The sequence below is a fragment of the Eubalaena glacialis genome, chromosome 5 (genome assembly GCF_028564815.1).
Source record: "Eubalaena glacialis isolate mEubGla1 chromosome 5, mEubGla1.1.hap2.+ XY, whole genome shotgun sequence".
NCBI lineage: Eukaryota > Metazoa > Chordata > Mammalia > Artiodactyla > Balaenidae > Eubalaena > Eubalaena glacialis.
This window is the reverse complement of record NC_083720.1, coordinates 108,741,891-108,762,910: the sequence shown is the minus strand read 5'-3', so window position 1 is coordinate 108,762,910 and position 21,020 is coordinate 108,741,891. Positions and strand designations below refer to the sequence as shown.

Sequence of the window (21,020 nt, the reverse complement as noted above, 5' to 3'; positions counted from 1 at the left end):
TACTAAATGATACAAAGCATAAAGCCCCCTTCTAATTTCTATATTTGAGAAAAGAAACATGAGAATTGCAAAACGTTTTCTTTAAAAAGCTTAGTTACATAATATGGAAAAATCTCGGTCAGAATGTTGAATAAAAGAAGTCAGACACAAAAGTGTTCACATTGTTATGATTCTATTTATACGATGTTTAAAATTTAAGATTGTTCTAACAACAACAACAAGAGCCATTTCTGCACAGTTGTTTACAGAGTCTGCCATCGGCCTAGAAGACATTGGTTGCAAGGTTCCCCAAAAAGCCTTTCTAGTGCCTTCTGTTAAAATTGATTTATAAGGTTTAAATGCGCCCAACACCCTGCAGGAAAAGCTCGATTATTGTACTCAGCTCCATTTCTAGCTGTTTCATTACCCAATATAATAAATTAGTTACTGCACTGTAAAAAAAAAAAAAAAAATTTAAGATTGTTTAAAAACTTATTTATGTGATAACTCATAATAATGATTACTCTTGGTAACCAAGAATTGATTAGGAGGAAGCAGGAGAGAAGCCTTCCCGGGTGTTAGAAATGATCTAGGCAGTGGTTATATGAATGTGCACATTTATAAAATTTATCAGGCAGTACAATTAATAATGCTCTTTACTATATATATTATATCTCATTTAAAAAAATTCCTGTAAGTATTAAATTAAAACAATAAATACAGTAAAATTACATTTGTCAGCAAAGATGGGGCTAGAGAGCATGACCTGTAGCTACTTTCCCCTCTAAACGTATGACTCTTTAAATTTATAAAATGGCCTATTTGTCACATCTAGAGCCAAAAGAATTTCAAATCGAAACACGGTATACTGACAATAGTTGTAGGGGAGGGGTGGTTTACTACAAGTGCTTCATACACTTGTTAAACAACCCACATTATTCATTTTAAGAATGTTAGATATTAAATTAATTTCATGTTTTATAGCTTGTTTCCAGGGAACATATGGGGTAACTTTACCTGGTTCAAATACATTTAACTTGAAGGACCTGTTAATTCTGGCCTTATGTAGGCAGGGCAAGATGTAGCATGTCAAAGACAACTAATACACCCTGTTAATCAAGAAAATTACTATTATAAATAATTAGGAATGTAATATAAAGAGACTAGTTAGGATTTGGTCTTTAAAACCTGCATAGACTATACAAAGATTTACTCAAAAGCTTTTAATCCACAAAAACTTTCCATATTTCTTATAAAGGCTTAAAACAAAACAAAACAACCAGTAAGTCTATTCGAAGTTCAGTGCTTTGTCTCCTTTTTCATGCATTGAGTTACTTACTCTCCTTTGGTTCCACCAGATTGGAAGTTTTACATTTTCTCTCTTTTTGTTTTGTGATTACTATTACAAACTTTAAGGATATTTGACTATGCAAATTCTAAAGTCAAGAAACCTACCATTCTCATGAATAGAATCAAACCCTTAAGCTGTTTTACTCCTGTCATCTATCCCAATCTAAGTCTTATTATTTTATTTATAATTTTAAATTTGACATCATTATTGATATTTTATACAGCCAATGCTTATTTAGATTTACCATCAAGTTGACTAATTCTTTTGCTTTCATTCCTTTTTGAAGGTTTCTTCTTCCTTCTGAGTTAAATTTCCTTCTTCCAGAAATACATCTTTTAGTAATTTCCTCAATAAGGGTTTGTTGACGGTAAATACACTGAAAATGTATTTTTCGTCCAAAACTGATGTTTTTCTTGAACCACAGTTTAGGAGGACAGTAAATTCTAACTGAACATTTTAGTAGCCACTAGCCACATATGGCTTTTAAGAAAGAATTTGAAACGTGGCTAAGATAAGTGAGGAACTGAATTTTAAATTTATTGTATTTTATTTTTTATTGAAGTATAGTTGATGTACAATGTTATGTTAGTTTCTGGGGTACCACATACCATATATATATGGTTTATTACAAGATAGTTCCCTGCGCTATACAGTAGGACCTTGTTTATCCATCCTATATATAATAGTTGGCATCTGCTAGTCCCAAACTCCCCATCCAACCCTCCCATTTGGCAACTACAATTCTGTTCTCTATGTCTGTGAGTCTGTTCTGTTTTGTAGATAGGTTTGTGTCACATTTTAGATTCCACATATAAGTGATATCATATGGTATTTGTCTTTCTCTTTCTGACTTACTTCACTTAGTATGATAATCTCTAGGTCCATCCATGTAGCTGCAAATGGCATTATTTCATTCTTTTTTATAGCTGAGTAATATTCCATTGTTTATATGTACCACATCTTCTTTATCCATTACTCTGTCCAAGGACATTTAGGTTGCTTCCATGTCTTGGCTATTGTAAATAATGCTGCAACGAACATTGGAGTGCATGTATCTTTTTGAATTACAGTTTTCTCCAGACATATGCTTAGGAGTAGGATTGCTGGATCATATGACAACTCTCTTTTTAGTTTTTTAAGGAACCTCCATACTGTTTTCCATAGTGACTGTACCAATTTACATTCCCACCAACAGTGTAGAGGGTTCCCTGCTCTCCACACCCTTTCCAGCATTTGTTATTTATAGACTTTTTGACAATGGTCATTCTGAACGGTGTGAGGTAGTACCTCATTGTAGTTTTGATTTGCATTTCTCTAATAATTAGCAATGTTGAGCATCTTTTCATGTGTCTATTGGCTATCTGTATGTCTTCTTTGGAGAAATGTCTATTTAGGTCTTCTGCCCATTTTTTGATTGGGTTGTCTGTTTTTTTGATATTGAGTTGTATAAGCTGTTTGTATATTTTGGAAATTAAGTCCTTGCTGGTCACATCTTTTGCAAATATTTTCTCTCAGTCTGTAGGTTGTCTTTTCATTTTGTTTATGGTTTCCTTTGTTGTGCAAAAGCTTATAATTATTTGATTAGGCCCCATTTGTTTATTTTTGCTTTTACTTCTTTATTTCTTTTTTTTTTTATTACATACTAAAGAAGCAAAACCATGTGTTCATTTCAGTAGATGCAGAAAAAAAATTTGATTCCTTAAAAGTGTAAAAGTTCTAGAAGAAAGCATAGGAGACAATCATTGTAACCCTGAGCTACAAAGATTTCTTAGATATGATATTGAATGCATGATTCATAAAAGAAAAAATGATAAAGTAGTCTTCATCAGAGTTTAAAACATCTACTGCTCTTAACACATTATTAGGAGAATGAAAGGAGAAGTCACAGGTTGGGAGAAAAATATTTGCAAATCATGTAAATATGGTGAATTATAATGATTGATTTCTGAATGTTAAACCAATCTTGTATTCTTGAGGTCTACTTGATCATGATGTATTATAATTTTTATATACTGTTGGACTCGATTTGTTAAAATTTTGTTAAGAATTTTTGCATCTATGTGCATAAAGTATATTGGTTTATTGTTTTATCTTCTCTAGTGTCTTTGTTTGGTTTTAATATTACAGAAATTTTAGCTTCACAGAAAAAGTTGGGAAGTATTTCCTCCTCTTCAATTTTCTTCAAATGTTTGGTATAGTATTGCTATTATTTCTTCCTTAAAATTTCAGAATTCCCTAGTGAAGCAATATGGGCCTGAAGTTTTCTTTGTGGCACATTAAAAAAAATATATTCAATCATCTTAGTAGATATAGGGCAATTTAGGTAGTCCACTTTTTCTTGAATGAGCTTTGGTAGATGGTGTCTTTTAAAGTGTCCATGTAAATGGTTGAATTTTTTCAAGAACTTTGTTCACAATTTTCCCTTATTACTCTTAATATGTGTAGAATCTGAAGCAATGCCACTTTTGTCACCTGATACTGGTTTTTTAAACATCTTGTTGCTATGCTCACAGGAGAGCAATCTATTTTAAAACTTTATTGTCCTGTATATATAAAGTGATTCTATAGCTCTAAAAAGGTACTGCTCATGACTTTAAAATAGTTATATTATTTCTGCTCTGCTAACATTAATTCTTATAAGTCACTTAAGTTGGGCCTTGTTTCCTTATCTCTAAAAATGATTAGTTAGGTGAAATGGATTAAGATCTTTCCAGCTCAAGGAGTTTGATTCCATAAATAAAAACATATATGTGTGTGGGGTTCTGAGGTTATATATTTCTTATATATTTTTTCCTTTCAGTAGCAAGGGAATTTCCCTGAAAGTATTTATTCAATGAAAGCAATTCTACAAAACAAAAAACGAACTTACTCTTTCACTTAATTTTGCTGATAAAATAATAGATCATTCATTCTCTAGTAAGATTGTTTTTTTAAACAGATACCTACAAATTCTAATTTTTAAACACTTTTCAAGAAGGGAAGAGCAGAAGTTTATTTGATATTTACCCAGCTATCTGCAGTAATTTGTTGTTTTCACTCATGCATATAATAAGCAAGTGTTTATAATAAAATACAGATTCTATATGCTCTGCTCTCTGCAACCTTATACAAATCTGTTTTCCAAAAACATTAAGAAATGCAACGTCTTCTCAATTTTCCAAGGACACTTGCTAGTAACTCTTTCAATGTTTTTATTTTGACAATGAATCTTGATTGTTTTTTAGCACTTCTATTTATCAAAATGCTTATTTTTATAAAAAAATAAAAAATTTTTTTAACTGTTAATTTACTAATTTCATTAAATATTGTTTTATTTATTAAACAGGGAATCAGAAATGAGTATACATAAAGGGATTTTTATGGGATTTATATCCTTACCTAAGTAAGGAAGATTGGGTCTTTTCCTCTGATTAGTTATGAAGGGGCAATTTTAGCAACAACCAATCAACCATTCTAATACCTTAAAATCCCGCAGAGTGAGAAGATCTGTTTTCTGCCAAGAGCAAGAGTTTCATAACTTAAAAAAAGAAATCACTGCTTTGGGCAACTAATATAATTGTAAGCTAAATTTTCCAAGGCAGCAATAATTTCATTTCTAAAGATTATCCAGAATGCACGTGAGAATAGCATTTTTTTTTATTATCCAGGACCACTGAGTCCCTGCATGAGTTCATCCACGATGTAAAAGCTAAAATCTTAAGTGTGTATACATTTTTGGACATCAGCTACGCTTTCCCAATCAGTTAATAAGAGGGACTGAGAAACATATAGTTAGAAGTCATGATACGAGAGGACCCTTAATGAAATTCCTCCAGAACTTTTATTTCAATGGCCACGTTTAATTTCCTAATTAAAGAATAGCCATCTCCTTAGTGAGGCAAAAAAGTAAAATCCAGCTATCTACTACTTAAAAGAGATATCTAAATTACAATACAGATGATTTGAAAATTAAGGAAGGATAAAAAATATACTAGGTAAATGGCAAGGAAGCAGAGGTGGCAATATTAAGAGCAGAGGGACAGAATGTAAGGCAATGAGTAGTAAAAAGGGGGGGAAGGGCTTACTTTATAGTAATAGAAGATCCAGTCCATTTAAATTAGTCATTAGCCATTATATGTATCATAAAATAGCACAAACACATGACAGTAGTAAGAAGACAAAGACATCATTATAGTAAAAAATTTAAACTATCCCTAAGAATCTGACAGAGCAAGTATACAAAGTAATAAGGATATAGAAAAAAATTTAAAAGCACAAACATTAACAAGCTTAAGTTATACCTTAGAAATAGAAAAAAAAAAAACACATTATTTTCAAATTCCCACAGAATATTACAAAACTAAACCACGTGCAAGGCCACGACAAAAATCTCAAAAATTCTAAAAAGTAATCACACCAATCGCGTTTTAATATCCACAAGACAGTAACACTAAGGAACTTATAACAAAAGGAGAACCACGTATCATCATCACCATCATCTAAATGTTTGGAATCATATATTTTTTTAAACTTTTACTTTTCTTCTTCTCTGAAGAGAAATTCATTTGAAAATGATGTCTTTCAACAAGGTCATGCTTAGGTATCATTATTCTATGAATACTAACCACAACAATTTTGTCTTTAAAAAGGACTTAAATTACTAGGAGGCTCAAAAAGATGAAAAAATAGATAATTTTCTTGATCTGTGCTCAATAATCCCCTAGTAGAAATGCTTACTTCCAGCCTTCTATTTATAGGAATGTCAATTTGCACTGAAAAAGACACAGGAACAACATACAAGTTCAAGAAGATAAGGGGAAAAAAAAAATCCATAAGAACTAAAAGATTTTTGTAACAGACATAGAAAGACAAAGAAAATCACTGTATTTTACCTGCTGTTTTCCCCATAACATTTCTAGTGTTATTCATAAGGGTATGTACTAGAGAACCAAGACCAACACCTTTCATCCACAAAATAAGCAAACAAAATAGTTATTTTATTTCAGTTTGTTAAAATAGTCAGGAGAAGAACTTGTGGCAAAAAGACATTGTGCTATCAAATAAAAGGAATGAAAAACCATAGATTTTAGGTAAACTAAATAAAATAAGCCTGCATTTCCTCCAAATAAATAGAAATTTCCAATTGGCAATCACCGATAGTTGGTAATCTCGACTGCCAAAGAAGCCAAATTCAATTTCTCTATATTACTGATGTTAGGCTGTGAACTGGACTGAAGGCCTATGGTAACCAGCTCCCACTGGACGGTGTTTAAGATAGAGCTGCCTCACAATTAATTTTATGAACACATCCAGTAAATCTCTTTATTGTAATGTGCCAATATGTTATGCAATACTTCCATCTCAATGACAAGGACTTAACATTCAGACATTCGATCTCTGTTAACATTACAAAATTTGAAAGAAGAAAAACACTTAGGTACTCACAGTGTGCGAAACGCTTTATATTCTATGAGTCATGGCCAGGGCAGTGATCTCGCTATTAGCATAATGAAAAAAGGTATTATCTCTCCCTCCTCTGAACATCCCTAGCACTTACTGTTTCTCTCACACACCTGGCATACTGTTTTGAAGTAGTAAACTTTTCATATGCATCTGACTGATCTGAGTGTATCCCTTAAGGGCAAGCAACTGTGACACCTTCTACTTACTGGCATCTTCCACACAACACCTCACAAGGAGATGCTTTTTAAATATTGACTGTTGTTAATTAACTGAGTAATAATGCCACCAACATATCCTTCCTTCAACAACACCTCTGCAGCATGGCTACCTGCTCTGTACTCCAGAGTGCCTATACTTTCTGAAAATTCTCTGAAAAATTAAAATGAAGCAAACAAAACAACAAGGTCTACTTAAAATAAATAGATTTTAGGTAAGTGGCATTAGATAAAATGAGTAAGTTTTCTTTAAATTAATCCTAACTCTAACCAAAGATCTTCAAATATCTAGGTTCCTGCCTCTGGATTAGAAAACAGCAGCAACACCAAAACACTACCATCTATCCCCACTCTTCCCTTGTGCTCTAGACTTTCCTTAATCAGTGGTCACCTCTACACCTTCTAAAAGGTTCCCATGGCTCCTGGTCTTCAGCAATTCTATTGTATAATGGTTCTCAAACTTTAACATGCATCAGAATATCCTTAAAGACTTGCTAAAACACAAATTGCTGCTCCACCCCTAGGGTTTCTTATTCAGTGGGTCTAGGGTGGGCCTAAGTGTCTGCATTTCTAACAAGGTTTTAGGTGATACTGGCGCTACTCATCCAGGGACCCCCTTTGAGAACTCTTACTACCCTCAAATCCTCCCCTATTTCTGTCATGCTTATTGTGCTTGATTAATTAATTCAAATCAATTTTAAAGTTTAATTCTTCCTTAAGATGAAGCGTGGTTTCTTTACTATGCTAAATAGGTGTTGGACATGTGGTGTGAATAGCAAACACCATCTTCATGTGGAGCTTTTCAGCATGATAGCAAATGTTTTTAGACAACCAAAGGGTGACTGATTCTCTAACTTTTCTAGCTCCAAAATGTTACACAACCATTTGGACCAGGTAACCACCTCTGCAGGGAAGCATCAAACTAGTTATTCAGTTTGCATTATCCCAGGGATGTGCATATAATTCTCTCTGCCAGGAATGTTTTTCCCTCCCTCTTACCTGATTAACTTCTCTTCTTCTTTCAGGTCTTAGCTCAGGGGAGACTTATACAGGGAAGACTTCTTTTCTGTCCTCTTCACCAGATCAAATCCTCCTACTATGGGTTCTCACAGAATCAACTGATTCCCCTCCCTGGTAGCCCTTGTCATGATTGCATTTTTTACATTTGTTTACATAAATATTTTATTAATAGCTATCTTCCACGCTGGACTGTAAGCTCCAGAAAGACAGGGAACGTTTCTGCTTTTGATCATCATGATATTTTCAGTGCCTAGCATGATATCAGACACACAAAAGATGTTCCAATGAAGGCAGACAAGATCAGAGCTTTTTCAGCCCTAAGAGAGATAAGAGCAAGCATTCCTTCCTATAGTCTGCCACCCTAGCTGCTTTTCAGCTACCCCCACACCCCCGCACACACGCAAAAGGCCTTACCTTTTCTGAATAATTCTTGGAGACTTTCGGCACTTTGATTTAATACAGCCCATATCTCTTCCTCCTGCAGTGGTCCACCCCGAACCTCCAGGGCCTCAGCTAGTGTCACATGCATATTACCTAGGAAACAAGGGTAACAGATGGTCTACACATCAGCCACTTTACTGCACTTGCAGTAGTGAAAGTTCTGCATCAGTAACGAGACTATGAGGTCCCTGTCCACCTAAGTTCTCAATATGGCCTTCAATGTAAATATAATATAGTCCTACAGCTTAAAGTCATAGAGGGTAAAGGAGTTAAAGAACTCTCAAAACGACCACTTGCCCTAGCCCAATAGGGTCAACTTCAAAGACAGAATTGGAGAATAGCCATAGTGGTGGTGACTACTTCATGGGAGAAGACAGAGACCTCAGGGTACCAGAGACACCAAAGTGCAGGTAATTAAATCAAAGCAGCCAGACTGAAGTTCCAGGTTTCATTCTATTCATCCTAGGTAAAAAGAATAGAGAGGAGACCCTACAGCCATGGTGGAAGAAGTTGGGAATAAGATGGAACACATTTTTTCCATTCACTAATTCATTTCTACATTTCTAATATATACACTATAACTATAAATTTTGCACTGAATGAAATTAACTATTTCTAGATCCAGCTTTGCTGCCAACTTACCATTTGCCCGTGGGAAAGTCATTTTACCTCTAAACTTCAATTTCCCATCTGTGACATGGGAATAATAATAATAGTAACAATAATGCCATCTTGAGGTGGCTATGACAAAGAAAGAAGTTATGCATGTAAACATGCTTTGTAATCTAAGACGTTATTGAAGTTGAATTAATAAAAAATCAGAAAGGTGCCTCTGTGGTGACATTTCTGTAGGGTCAGCTTTTTTTTTTTTTCTTAAAGCATTCAATTAAGTAGGTGATATATTGATAAAATTTAAGATTTTCTATGGGGCTCAATAATCCTATTTACATTTTGGAAGAGGGAAATGCAGCTAGTCAAAATCCTCCTATATAAATTTTCCTAAATTGACCCTCCTTGAAAAGAAAATTGCTCTTTGTAGTGATTACTAAGATTTTTACACAAACCAAACTAATTTAAGAATAATGTATATCTATTGCTAGGCAGAAGCAGCGGGTTTGGAAAAGAAACCAAAAGGGGAAGAAAATGTTAAATACTTATTTTCTGTAATTATATCCTTCATTAAATTTTAAAATTAACTTATAAAAACACCTCTTTCAGATAAAAGTCGACTTTGTTTAGTCAGCTAACAATATTTAATTAAAAGAAAAGCTAATATTTTCTTTTAATTTACATTTATGGTACTTTAACCCAGATGGAAAAAATGGTACTTTAACCCAGATGGAAAAAAAAAGCAACTACAGCTCTACAAATGAGGCCAGCCTTGTCCTTTTCAAATGTTTACTATAGCATTTTATTCTTAGAGCCTGCCTTGAGGGGTGTCTACTTAAATGCAGAATGTGGTAGTTAAAAGGGAAGATGTAAGATATTGCTTTGAAAAAGCCAAAGGGGTTTTTATTTAGCTTGTACAAGAAGAGATTATTATTCAGACCGCTCCCCCCACCCCAACTCTCTAAGTTTCTCATGTACTTTATTATATGATAGCACTGTAATAGCCCAGTTATTAAATTAAAAAAAATAGAAGCTTCATTCCTTTCTGAAAGATATCTGAGTATCTTCTACACAAAACACTATGTTAAATTGGAAGTTTTAACAGAAGATACTATTAGCAATCAGATACCAAAGTGACTTGTGAGAAAGACTACTCTGTAGCAAATTTCCGAAGTAATATGAATGAGATGAGAACCGGTTAGACAGCTCTAAAGCCTACACACAGGGTATAAAGAGTAGGGAGAAAACTGCATAAGGAGAATTTCTTTGAAGAGAGTCGTACTGATTTTCATGCCTCCTCCAAAGCAGGAGGGGTGTGGGAAGGTGCCTTAGAGTGCTTGGTATATGTTCCCTGGAATTTAGGGAGGACACCACAGACTCATGTCTGATACTTTAGGGATCTAAAGTCTTTGACTATCACTCTGAGGCAGCAGCCAAAGGGAGGAGAGGGCAAACAGAGAGTTGGAGTGAGGAAGCATGCTGTATTGGGAGCTAGCTACTCTTCCATTGGTTGGGCGGGGGCAGAGGGTAAGGTGGGCAAGGAGCAGGGCCACACAGCCTCGAGTTAATGAAATCCTACCCAGAAAGTGAAAATGTCCCCAAATTTAGATTGTGGTGATGGTAGCAGAACTCTAAAGCAGCGGTCCCCAACCTTTTTGGCACCAGGGACCAGTTTTGTGGAAGACAATTTTTCCACGGACCGGGGGTGGGGGGTGGGGGGGTGGTTCAGGACGATTCAAGTGCATTACATTTATTGTGCACTTTATCTCTATTATTATACTGTAATATATAATGAAATCATTATACAACTCACCATAATGCAGAATCAGTGGGAGCCCTGAGCTTGTTTTCCTGCAACTAGATGGTCCCATCTGGGGTCTGATGGGAGACAGTGACACTCGAAGTGTGTTGCTTATGTCCAGTCTACTCTGTAAGATGCAACTTAATTGTCACTTGCCACTCACTGATAGGGTTTTGATACGAGTCTGCAAGCGACTGATTTATTATGGTCTCTGTGCAGTCAAACCCTCTGCTAATGATAATCTGTATTTGCAGCCACTCCTCAGCGCTCGCATCACCTCCACCTCAGCTCCACCTCAGATCATCGGGCATTAGATTCTCATAAGGAGCGCGCAACCTAGATCCCTCACACGCGCAGTTCACAGTAGGGTTTGCGCTCCTATGAGAATCTAACGCTGCCGCTGATCTGACAGGAGGCGGATCTCAGGCGGTAATGCGAGCGATGGGGAGCGACTGTAAATACAGATGAAGCTTCACTCGCTCGCCCAGCTGCTCACCTCCTGCTGTGCGGCCCGGTTCCTAACAGGCCACGGACCACTACCGTGGCCAGGGGTTGGGGACCCCTGCTCTAAAGTATATTTTAAAAGGGTAAACTTTATGGTATGTCAAGTATATCTCAATAAAGCTGTTAAAAAAATTCTCCCCAGAGTACCACCTGAGGTTCCCACAGTACTAACCAGAGGAGGAGGAAGTGAGGGGAGGTGGAGGGGGAAGAAGAGGAAGTACGAGGGGAGGGAGAAGAGGAGGAGGAGGAAGAATAATTAGGGGTTGGCTAGTGGGAGGAAAATTTTTTTGAAGTATCACAGGAAGTATAGTTCCAGTGAAGGACTCTGAAGAACCCATAAAAGTACACACAAAAGAAAGGGTCAGCCTTAAGCATACAACAAGCTCAAAGACAGTGAAGCCATGTTATAACAGGAGTCAGGTAAAAAATTGTTTGCTTCTCTACCTTTCTTCCTGCCACCAGTTTAAATCCTGAAGCAGTCAAATATAGCAACTTGCAAATGGAAGAGATAAGCAATAAAAAGAGAAGCCAACCACACTGCCTCCTACTTACTGTTAATCCTAGCTGGGGAAGGGAAGCATTTTAGTTTTGAATGAAGACTGAAATGGTGCTTAATATATTGACTAGGCACTTTTATTTATGGAATTGACATTGTATTTGCAACGTGATTGTAGTTATTACTATCAAAGAATAAGGAGAGAATTATGGACTTGAGTTTTCTTATAGAGGCAAGAGAATAACTTCCCCACATGAAGGAGAAAGAAGGAAAGAGAGAAAGAGAGGAAGGAGGGAGGGAAGGGGGGAGGGAAAGAAGGAGGGCAGAAAGAAAGAAAAGTGATGGGCACAGTAAGATGCTTATGATTATCTATTATAAAGCAAATGTTACATTCACACACACAAAGTGTTAAATCTTAAGATACTGGTTTTCACTTATTTTTAAAGAGATTGGTTTTTAAAATAAATTTTTCCTATAAGTAAGAAAATGAAAAAGTAAAAGTAACTTCAACACAACAGAATTTTTTCAGCACTTGATTGTTCTGTCTACAAAGATTACTAATTACACCTCTATTGCTTGATTCAGTCAGGTCTGATTTATGTTATTAATCCTCTTTTAATTTTTATTTAAAACATTTTTTGCCTACTTAGTGTAGGATCTCTATGCATCTCTGGTTGGAACTTGTTAGACCACCAAAACATAGACGGAACATCTGTTTTTAAAAGCAATATCATCTAGCTAACAGAAGAGATTAGACATTTTATATGTATAACTTTGCTAGAAAAGAGGTTTAAGATTTTTAAAAACTGCCTCAACCCCCTAACCACCCAATCTCAAGACAATGTAATGTTAAAGCAGCTTTCTAAAATTCAAACAAGTAACAACATACCTATACCTTATAAATTGTCTACCATCACCAAGTTTGGTGATTGCCTATCATCATCATCTCTCTCTCTGTTATTTTTATTCACCTTTACTATAGCTCTCCAGATCAGTAGATCTGAAAGGAAAGAGAAGAGAAGGGAACAAAAGAAATGCAGAAGTGGAAGAGAGATGCAACAAAAAGGAAGTGAAGAAAAAAATAAAAAAGCTTGAATTCAACCATTAGATGAGGGAACAGTTATGAAAATTCTAAAGAGTTTATTACTTCAGTTGTTTCCTTTAGACACAGTACTAGACAACTTGGAGTGTAGATATATGACTGGCATTATTTTACTGTCAATAAGGTCCTGCTTTACAATAAACATAACCATATTATTCACTTTTATTTCCTTGAAAGTGGTAGGGTACATGATAACTACGCTTTTGGAAAGACTTTCAAATAAGAATAATTATATTACATAACCAGAATCATTATTATGTCTTTGGTTAACATAGGTATTATTGTCAAGACCTTAAAACTGTGCCCACAGAGTCAGATAAAACCACAAAAGGATTCTAACAGATGTCATTTTAATCCTGAAGGATTTGTGGCACTCGCAAATAGGAAGCACATAAAAGTGATTCCAAAAAGAATGAAACAGTAAACAGTTTAACTGAATCCAATCAAGTGATACCACGACCCATCTGGGGGTAGACTAATGAATTAGGAATGTTAAAATAGATCCTAAAGAAATAGGACTATAAGAGTACGCTGTTTCAGGAACAAAGCAACTATAAAATAGAGCTCTAGGTGTGCCACGAGTCTGGGGCAGAGACACACCCATCATCCTGGCTAAAGACATCTCTGGTCATTAAGAAATCATAATGAGTTGAGAAAGCAATCCCCAAAGTTACAAGCATCTTTAACCCAGGATGATTTACAATGAATTTTATAAAAGTTTAAGAGAAGCAAGCCCATATATTAGTATTTTTTTAAGTTAAAGAATCTGTACGTATTTGGTATTTTAGCTGTTTATAAAGTTTAAGAGATGGGCTTCCCTGGTGGCGCAGTGGTTAAGAATTCGCCTGCCGGGCTTCCCTGGTGGCGCAGTGGTTGAGAGTCCGCCTGCTAATGCAGGGGACACGGATTCGAGCCCTGGTCTGGGAAGATGCCACATGCCGTGGAGCAACTAGGCCCGTGAGCCATACCTACTGAGCCTGCGCGTCTGGAGCCTGTGCTCCGCAACAAGAGAGGCCGCGATAGTGAGAGGCCCGCGCACCGCGATGAAGAGTGACCCCCGCTCGCCGCAACTGGAGAAAACCCTCGCACAGAAACGAAGACCCAACATAGCCAAAAATAAAAATAAATAAATAAATAAATTTATTAAAAAAAAAAAAAGAAAAAAAAAAGAATTCGCCTGCCAATGCAGGGGACACGGGTTCGAGCCCTGGTCCGGGAAGATCCCACATGCCGCGGAGCCACTAAGCCCGTGCACCACAACTACTGAGCCTGCGCTCTAGAGCCCACACGCCACAACTACTGAGCCCACGTGCCACAACTGCTGAAGCCTGTGCACCTAGAGCCCGTGCTCCGCAACAAGAGAAGCCACCACAATGAGAAGCTTGTGCACCGCAACGAAGAGTATCCCTTGCTCGCCACGACTAGAGAAAGCCTGCATGCAGCAACGAAGACCCAATGCAGCCAAAAATAAATAAATAAAATAATTAAAAAAAAAAAAGTTTAACAGAAATAGGTCAGTTAGAATAACAGATTTGCCTTGTGATTCCAATTTAAATAATGTAATTGAGAAAATGAGTTCAGGCTTGTATGAAATACCACTGGAACATATAAGAGAACTTTAAGTCTTAGCATACTTATAAGTTTTCGTTCATTAGAGACTTATTTAAGTACTCAGGAAGATTTTTTTTTGGCCGTACTGCGCGGCATGTGGGATCTTAGTTCCCCTGACCAGGGATTGAACCTGTGGCCCCTGCAGTGGAAGCGCAGAGAAGTCAACTTTTAATTGTATGAATGCAGTTTAAAACAGTTAAAGGATTTTAATTAATAAAGTTTGAACAATGGGATTATACACTCAATCAAAAGGTCCCTTAAAAGTGACTATCAATCTTTTCTACAAGTAAAATAAAATAATTGACCTTAGAAACTTAAGAACTAGGTTTTAGAATTTGTAATTTAATAAGAATATTCATTTAAAAATAATTTTCAGTAAGCTTTTCTATATACAGGAATACCTTGGATGCCATTTTTTTTTAAGTTAGAAGAAAATCATTGTGATCCTGGATGAGACCAATTTTTCTTAGCTACAACATCAAATATGTGAACCATAAAATAAAAAAATGGTTAAGACTTCATCAAAATTAAAACCTCTGCTCTTTGAAAATAACTGCCCAAAGAATAAAAAGAAAAGCCACAAATTAAAGGAAAATATTTACAGATCACATAACTGATAAAGGATTTATATCCAGAATATATAAAGAACTGTCAAAACTCAGTAATAGGAAAACAAACAATGCAAATTTTTTTTATCAAACGGGCAAAAGATTTGAATAGGTATTTCATTAAAGAAAACACATGGGGCTTCCCTGGTGGCGCAGTGGTTGAGAATCTGCCTGCCAATGCAGGGGACATGGGTTCGAGCCCTGGTCTGGGAAGATGCCACATGCCGCGGAGCAACTAGGCCCGTGAGCCACAACTACTGAGCCTGCGCAACTGGAGCCTGTGCTCCGCAACAAGAGAGGCCGCGATAGTGAGAGGCCCGCGCACTGCGATGAAGAGTGGCCCCCGCTAGCCGCAACTAGAGAAAGCCCTCGCACAGAAACGAAGACCCAACACAGCCAAAAATAAATATAAAAATAAATTAAAAAAACAAAACAAAACACATGGATAGCAAATGAGCACGTGAAAAGATGCTCAACTTCAACAGTCGTTCGGAAAATGAAAATTAAAATGAGATACTGCCACACAGCTATCACAATTACTAAAATGTAAAAGACTCACCATACTAAGTGTAGTCAAGGATGTGGAGGAACTAAACGCTCATACATTACTAATGGGAATGTAAAATGGTACCCTTTGGGAAACTGACAGTTTCATAAAAAGTTAAATATAAGCCTACCAGATGATCTGGCCATTCCACTTCTAAGTATTTACCCAAAAGAAATTAAAGCTTATATCTACACAAAGACTCATACAGGGAACAGTTCTCAGAGCTTTCTGAGATGCTCCTCCCAGGTTATAATCCTCAAATTTGGCTCAAATAAAATTTTCCATTTCTTAAAAAAAAAAAAAGACATATACAAATGTTCGTATCAGCTTTATCTGTAACGTCCGAAAAATGGAAACAAGCAAATGTCTATCAACAAGTGAATGGATAAACTGATTTTAGTATATTCTCACAATGGAATATTAGTCAGCAATAAAAGGAAGAACTATTATTGATACATGCAACAACATGAATCTCAAAATAATTATATTGAGTAAAGGAAGCTAGACCAAAAAAAAAAAAAAAAAAAAAAGAGAGAGAGAGAGAGGGAGTATATACTTTATGATTACATTTGTACAAAATTATAAAAAATGCCAACTACAGTTACAAAAAATAGCTGTTGCTTGAGGATGGCACTGACCTATGGAGAGGCAGATGGGAGTTGATTACAAGGGGGCATGAGAAAACATTTGGGGATAATGGATATGTTCGTTATCTTGATTGTGATGATGGTTTGCAGGTGCATACGTATGTCAAAACTCATCCAGTTGTACACAATATGTACAGCTTATTATATGTCAATTATTCCTCAATAAAGCTGTTAAAAAGAGAAAACAAACAAACTAACTAAACCTGATCAAAGCCAGGACAGCATTCCTTTTCTTTGTCCTGTGAAGCCCCAACATGAGGTAACATATGCTTTAAAAAGAAAAAAAGTTTTCTAAAAGTTAATTTCTCCCATTAAAATAAAAATCTGTAAGACTAAAGAAATCAAAATCCACGGCAAAGGTCTGAGATCTTCCCTCCTTAAACATCCAAAGCATATCTAAGATGCCATGTAACTTATGTTACTAAAGTTAGAATGTGTAGCTTGATAACGCAATCATTTTTTAAAAACCATTATTCAAGATAGCCATGTCTTGTTTTTCTCTTAACTACTAATTTCCTAAAGCATTTAAAACTGAAATGATAATTACAGGACATTTTAAATAATGTGAAATTATTTCTACCTTTTATCTGTTGATCCAAAAATGGTCAACATCAAGACAGATGTATACAAAGTAGAAATAAAAGCACTATTAGAGCTCTTGAAGACTAAAAGCTAATCTAATAAAAAAAAAAACAAACTAATATTTCTTTTCCATTAGGAGGGTAGGTACAGATAAGTAGTAGACAAAAAATATTATTGCCTAGTATAGTTAGAAAAGCCTAAGAAAGAATTGGGATTTTAAGGGAAAAAAGAGATAAAAGTCAGTGAAATTTTAATTGAACATTGCCTCAAGGTAGAAAATAGCACGTGACCAAGCATCTTTATTGAAGTTGGAGCAATGATTAATATTTGTCAACTTTTCCGTTATACTTTTCCCAGTGAGAGAAGAGAAACTAGAACAGACACAAGTCTAAATTGCCTTTCTGGGCCTCTGGCTCAGGTCAACTACTTATCTAAATAGAAATCATATATGCCTATTCCCTGCTTTTCAAAGGACAGCTTCAAAAAACCAGAAGAAAAATTCTGGAATTCTTTAATCTCTCTCTGTATCATTTAAACTTAGGAGAAAAGTAAATGGAGGGGAAAATCCCTAATTTCACATGTGTTATATTTTTCCCCACCAATTGTGAGGTACTAACAGAAAACAATGGAATGGTATTGACAGAACTTTGGTTTCCAGTATTTTCTTTCTACATCACTCCTCCTCCCTACCCACTGACTTTTGTTAAGATCATTGCTTTAGAATACTTATGGTTGGTCTTCTTCAAGAAATCTAGATTAAAATGTCTCAGAGTAAGCAGCCACTAAAGGAAACAAATATGTACAAAGCACAAAAGTCCAAGAAAAAAATCTTATTTGTCCTTTATATTGTAATAAACAAATTAATGTGGTAGGCAGAATTCTGAGATTACCCTTAACATCCCTTTCATGTGGTGAACTGACTATACAGAGGGATACATGACAAGGACCTGAGGGTGGCCTCTAGGTGCTGATGGTGTACCCCAGCCAACTACCAGCAAGAAAATGGTCCTACAACCACGAGGCACGTTCTACCAACAACCAGTGAACTTGGCATAGGACGCTGAGCCTCAGATGATATCATATTCCCAGTTGACACCCTGATTTAAGTCTGGTGATATCCTGAAAAGGGGAACCAGATCATCTGTACCCAGAATCCTGACAAACAAGAAGTACAAGATAATAAATGTGTGTTGCTTTAAGGCGCTAAATTTGTGGTAACTGAAAGTGGGATTCGGCTGTAACAAGAACTAAAAATGTGGGAGCAGCTTTGGAATTGGATAGTGAGCAGAAGCTGAAAGAATTCTGAGAAAGCCTAACTTGCCTTGAACAGATTTTTAATAGACATCTGGACTTTGAATACTGTTGGTGAGGGCTCAGAAGGAAACAAGGAACATGTTATTGGAAACTGGAGGAAGGGGAATCCTTGTTAAATAGTGGAAGAAAACTTGGTGACATTGTGTCCTGCAGTTATATGGAAAGCAGAACTTACAAGTGGCAAAACTGGGCATATGGGAAGGAGATTTCCAGGTGAGGTGTTAAATGTGTTGTCTGGTTTACTCTTGCTCCTCATAGTAAAATGCAAGAAGAGAGAGATAAATTGAGGAAAGTCCTATTAAAGAGGAAGGAACCAGGACTAGATGATTCTGAAAATGCCCAGCCTCTCCAGATAGCAAAAGATGCTAAAAGTCAGAAATGGTTGCCAAAAATACAATAGATAAAAAAAAAGAAAAAAGATCCTCTGCTAAAATTTCAGAAAGATCAGAAGGTCAGAGGATTCAGTCACATAAAGGGCCCTTTCAAGATTTTAAGGGTCTCTGGTAAGCTCTAGAGTTGTCCCTTAGCCATCTCAGCAGGAGGCAAAGACAGAAAAAGCATTATTTTGAAAAAAAAAAATTTGCAGGTGTAGCTTTTGTCTAATGTAGTGAATCCCTGTGAAACCCACATAAAACCCAGAGTTCCTGAGAAAATTGTTTCAGCATAAACACTGCCAGGTTGGACTAAAAGAGGAAGAATATAAAATCGAAAGAGGCTGTTGGAGGTGCCCTCGATTCTATAGTCAGGAATAAGGCTGGTTAAAACCACTCAGCTGCAAACATATGCTACCATCCTAGAAAAAGGAAGAATGATTCAGAAGGCAGAATGGAGATTCAGAAGGCAGAATGGAGACTCAGAGAGCAGAGTTGAGAGCCATGAAGGATTATTCCCAGGCTTTGAAACCTAACCAAAAAAACTCCACCTGGCATCTGCCAATCTGAATCTCAGAACTGTGATGGACCAAGTGACTCCTTTTTGACTTTCCATTCTGCCCGTCTCCTTTTTGAACAAGAATGTCTACAATAGTTATTCCATGCTTGTCCCACCATTTTATGTTGGGAATGTTGGGATAGTCTCCTTAGTTTTACAGGTTCACAGATAAATAACACATAGGAGCCTCATCTAAACCTAATGTAGATGATTTAGATGTGCCCTTGGACTTTGAGCTGATGCTTTAATAGGATGAGAACTCTGGGAACCATGGGAGGGGATGTATTTTGTTTGTGTGTGTATGGGGTCAGAGGGCATGAATATCTGAGGGCCAGAGGGAAGACTATGGTAGGCAGAATCCTGATATGGCTCCTGAAATTTGTGCCTCCCCCCAGTATACCAGACCTGTATAATCTTCTTTCCTTGCGTATGGGTGGGACCAACAAATACCAAGCGATAGCAGCCGACTTGATTAGGTTATGATATAGAAGACTCTGTTGGGGCAGACTGGAAAGAGATTCAAAGACAGGGAGATTTCCCCTGCTGGCCTTGATGACGCAAACAACCATGCTGTCAACTGCCTATGGAGGGGACCACATGGCAATGACCTCATGGTAACACTGTTGAGCAGAGAGCAGACCCCAGCTGACAGCCAGCAAGAAAATGATAAATTTAGATCTACAGCTACAAGGAATTGAATCCTGCCAAACAACCAGTGGGATTAGAAGAAGACCTCCAAGCTTCAGATGAGATTTCAGCCTGGTGTGACCCTGAGCAGGGGACCCAGTTAACCTGTACCTGGACTCCTGACCCACAGGAACTGTAAGAAAATAAATGCGTTGTCTGAAGCTACTAACCTCGTGGTAATTTATTATACAACAATAGAAAACTAATACAACCTAGGTATAGATTCTGAAGAAAATGTAACAAAGTAAGTCCCCTTATTATACTTCTGAAGATTTGAGGATAATGCTTTCAGACCATTAAAGTGGATCTTGTAAGAGAGGGAACATTCTGAGTAAGTTAATCTTGTCTTTCTAGACATCAAGTTTTTTACAAACTTCTTACTTCATGTTTTAATTGACAAAGCAATTTGCACTGAGCTGCCTGTATCATATACTGTTTGGGATGTAATGTTAGATGGTCCAGAAAAGTTGACCAAAGCTCACTCAACTCAGAAGTGAAGTAACTAGCATAAGCAAGACAAACAGTGACAGTCTATTAAAGAGGCTCTTGCTACTTTCCTGATTTTCTAACATTTAGCATTCTCAAGATCAGGCAATACTTCTACAGTTATGATCTAACTGAGAAGCAAGAAGCCAGCTATTAGAGGTGTTAGAAGGCAGAAGGCAACAAACACTACCCACCTGGCAAATACTGGGTTGGCCAAAAAGTTCGTTCAGGTTTTTCTGTAAGATGTTATGGGAAAACGCAAACGAACTTTGTGGCCAACCCAATACTAAAAGTTGAATATTGAAGGAGAAAGTGATATTTGTCTTCTCCTCTTGTCCTTTCTTACAAATCTATACAAATCTTCTAAACCTAAAAATTTGGGGGTAAATTTATACTGTAGTAAAATAAGGTAGTAGGTGTCGTTCTGTATTAATGTGGACAAATCAACTCTGACTCTAGACAAAAATCAATGAAAAGAGTAAGCTCCAATAACTTCACAAGTCACAGATGAAGCATAACAAACCTAGGCATGCTCCAGTAATTACAAGAGTAATTTCAACTTGATATTTGGAGACAGCCAAAATTCTACTCAAACTGCTCCGTTCTAAAAGTGATTTTGATATTACCAATTTCCATTCTGAAATATTT

The 21,020-nt window shown here is 36.4% G+C and overlaps 1 protein-coding gene across 12 annotated transcripts in view; it reads right to left on the bottom strand.

Moving 5' to 3' along the window:
- The window catches only part of PTPN13 (protein tyrosine phosphatase non-receptor type 13), a 226,512-nt gene that overhangs the window by 160,341 nt on the left and 45,151 nt on the right, over positions 1-21,020 (bottom strand). For all 12 annotated transcript variants that reach the window (XM_061192478.1, XM_061192479.1, XM_061192482.1 and 9 more), the window contains exon 2: positions 8,422-8,541. In XM_061192478.1, the coding sequence (XP_061048461.1) occupies positions 8,422-8,536 (115 nt within the window). In that variant the 5' untranslated portion in view covers positions 8,537-8,541. The remainder of the gene's footprint in view (positions 1-8,421; positions 8,542-21,020) is intronic.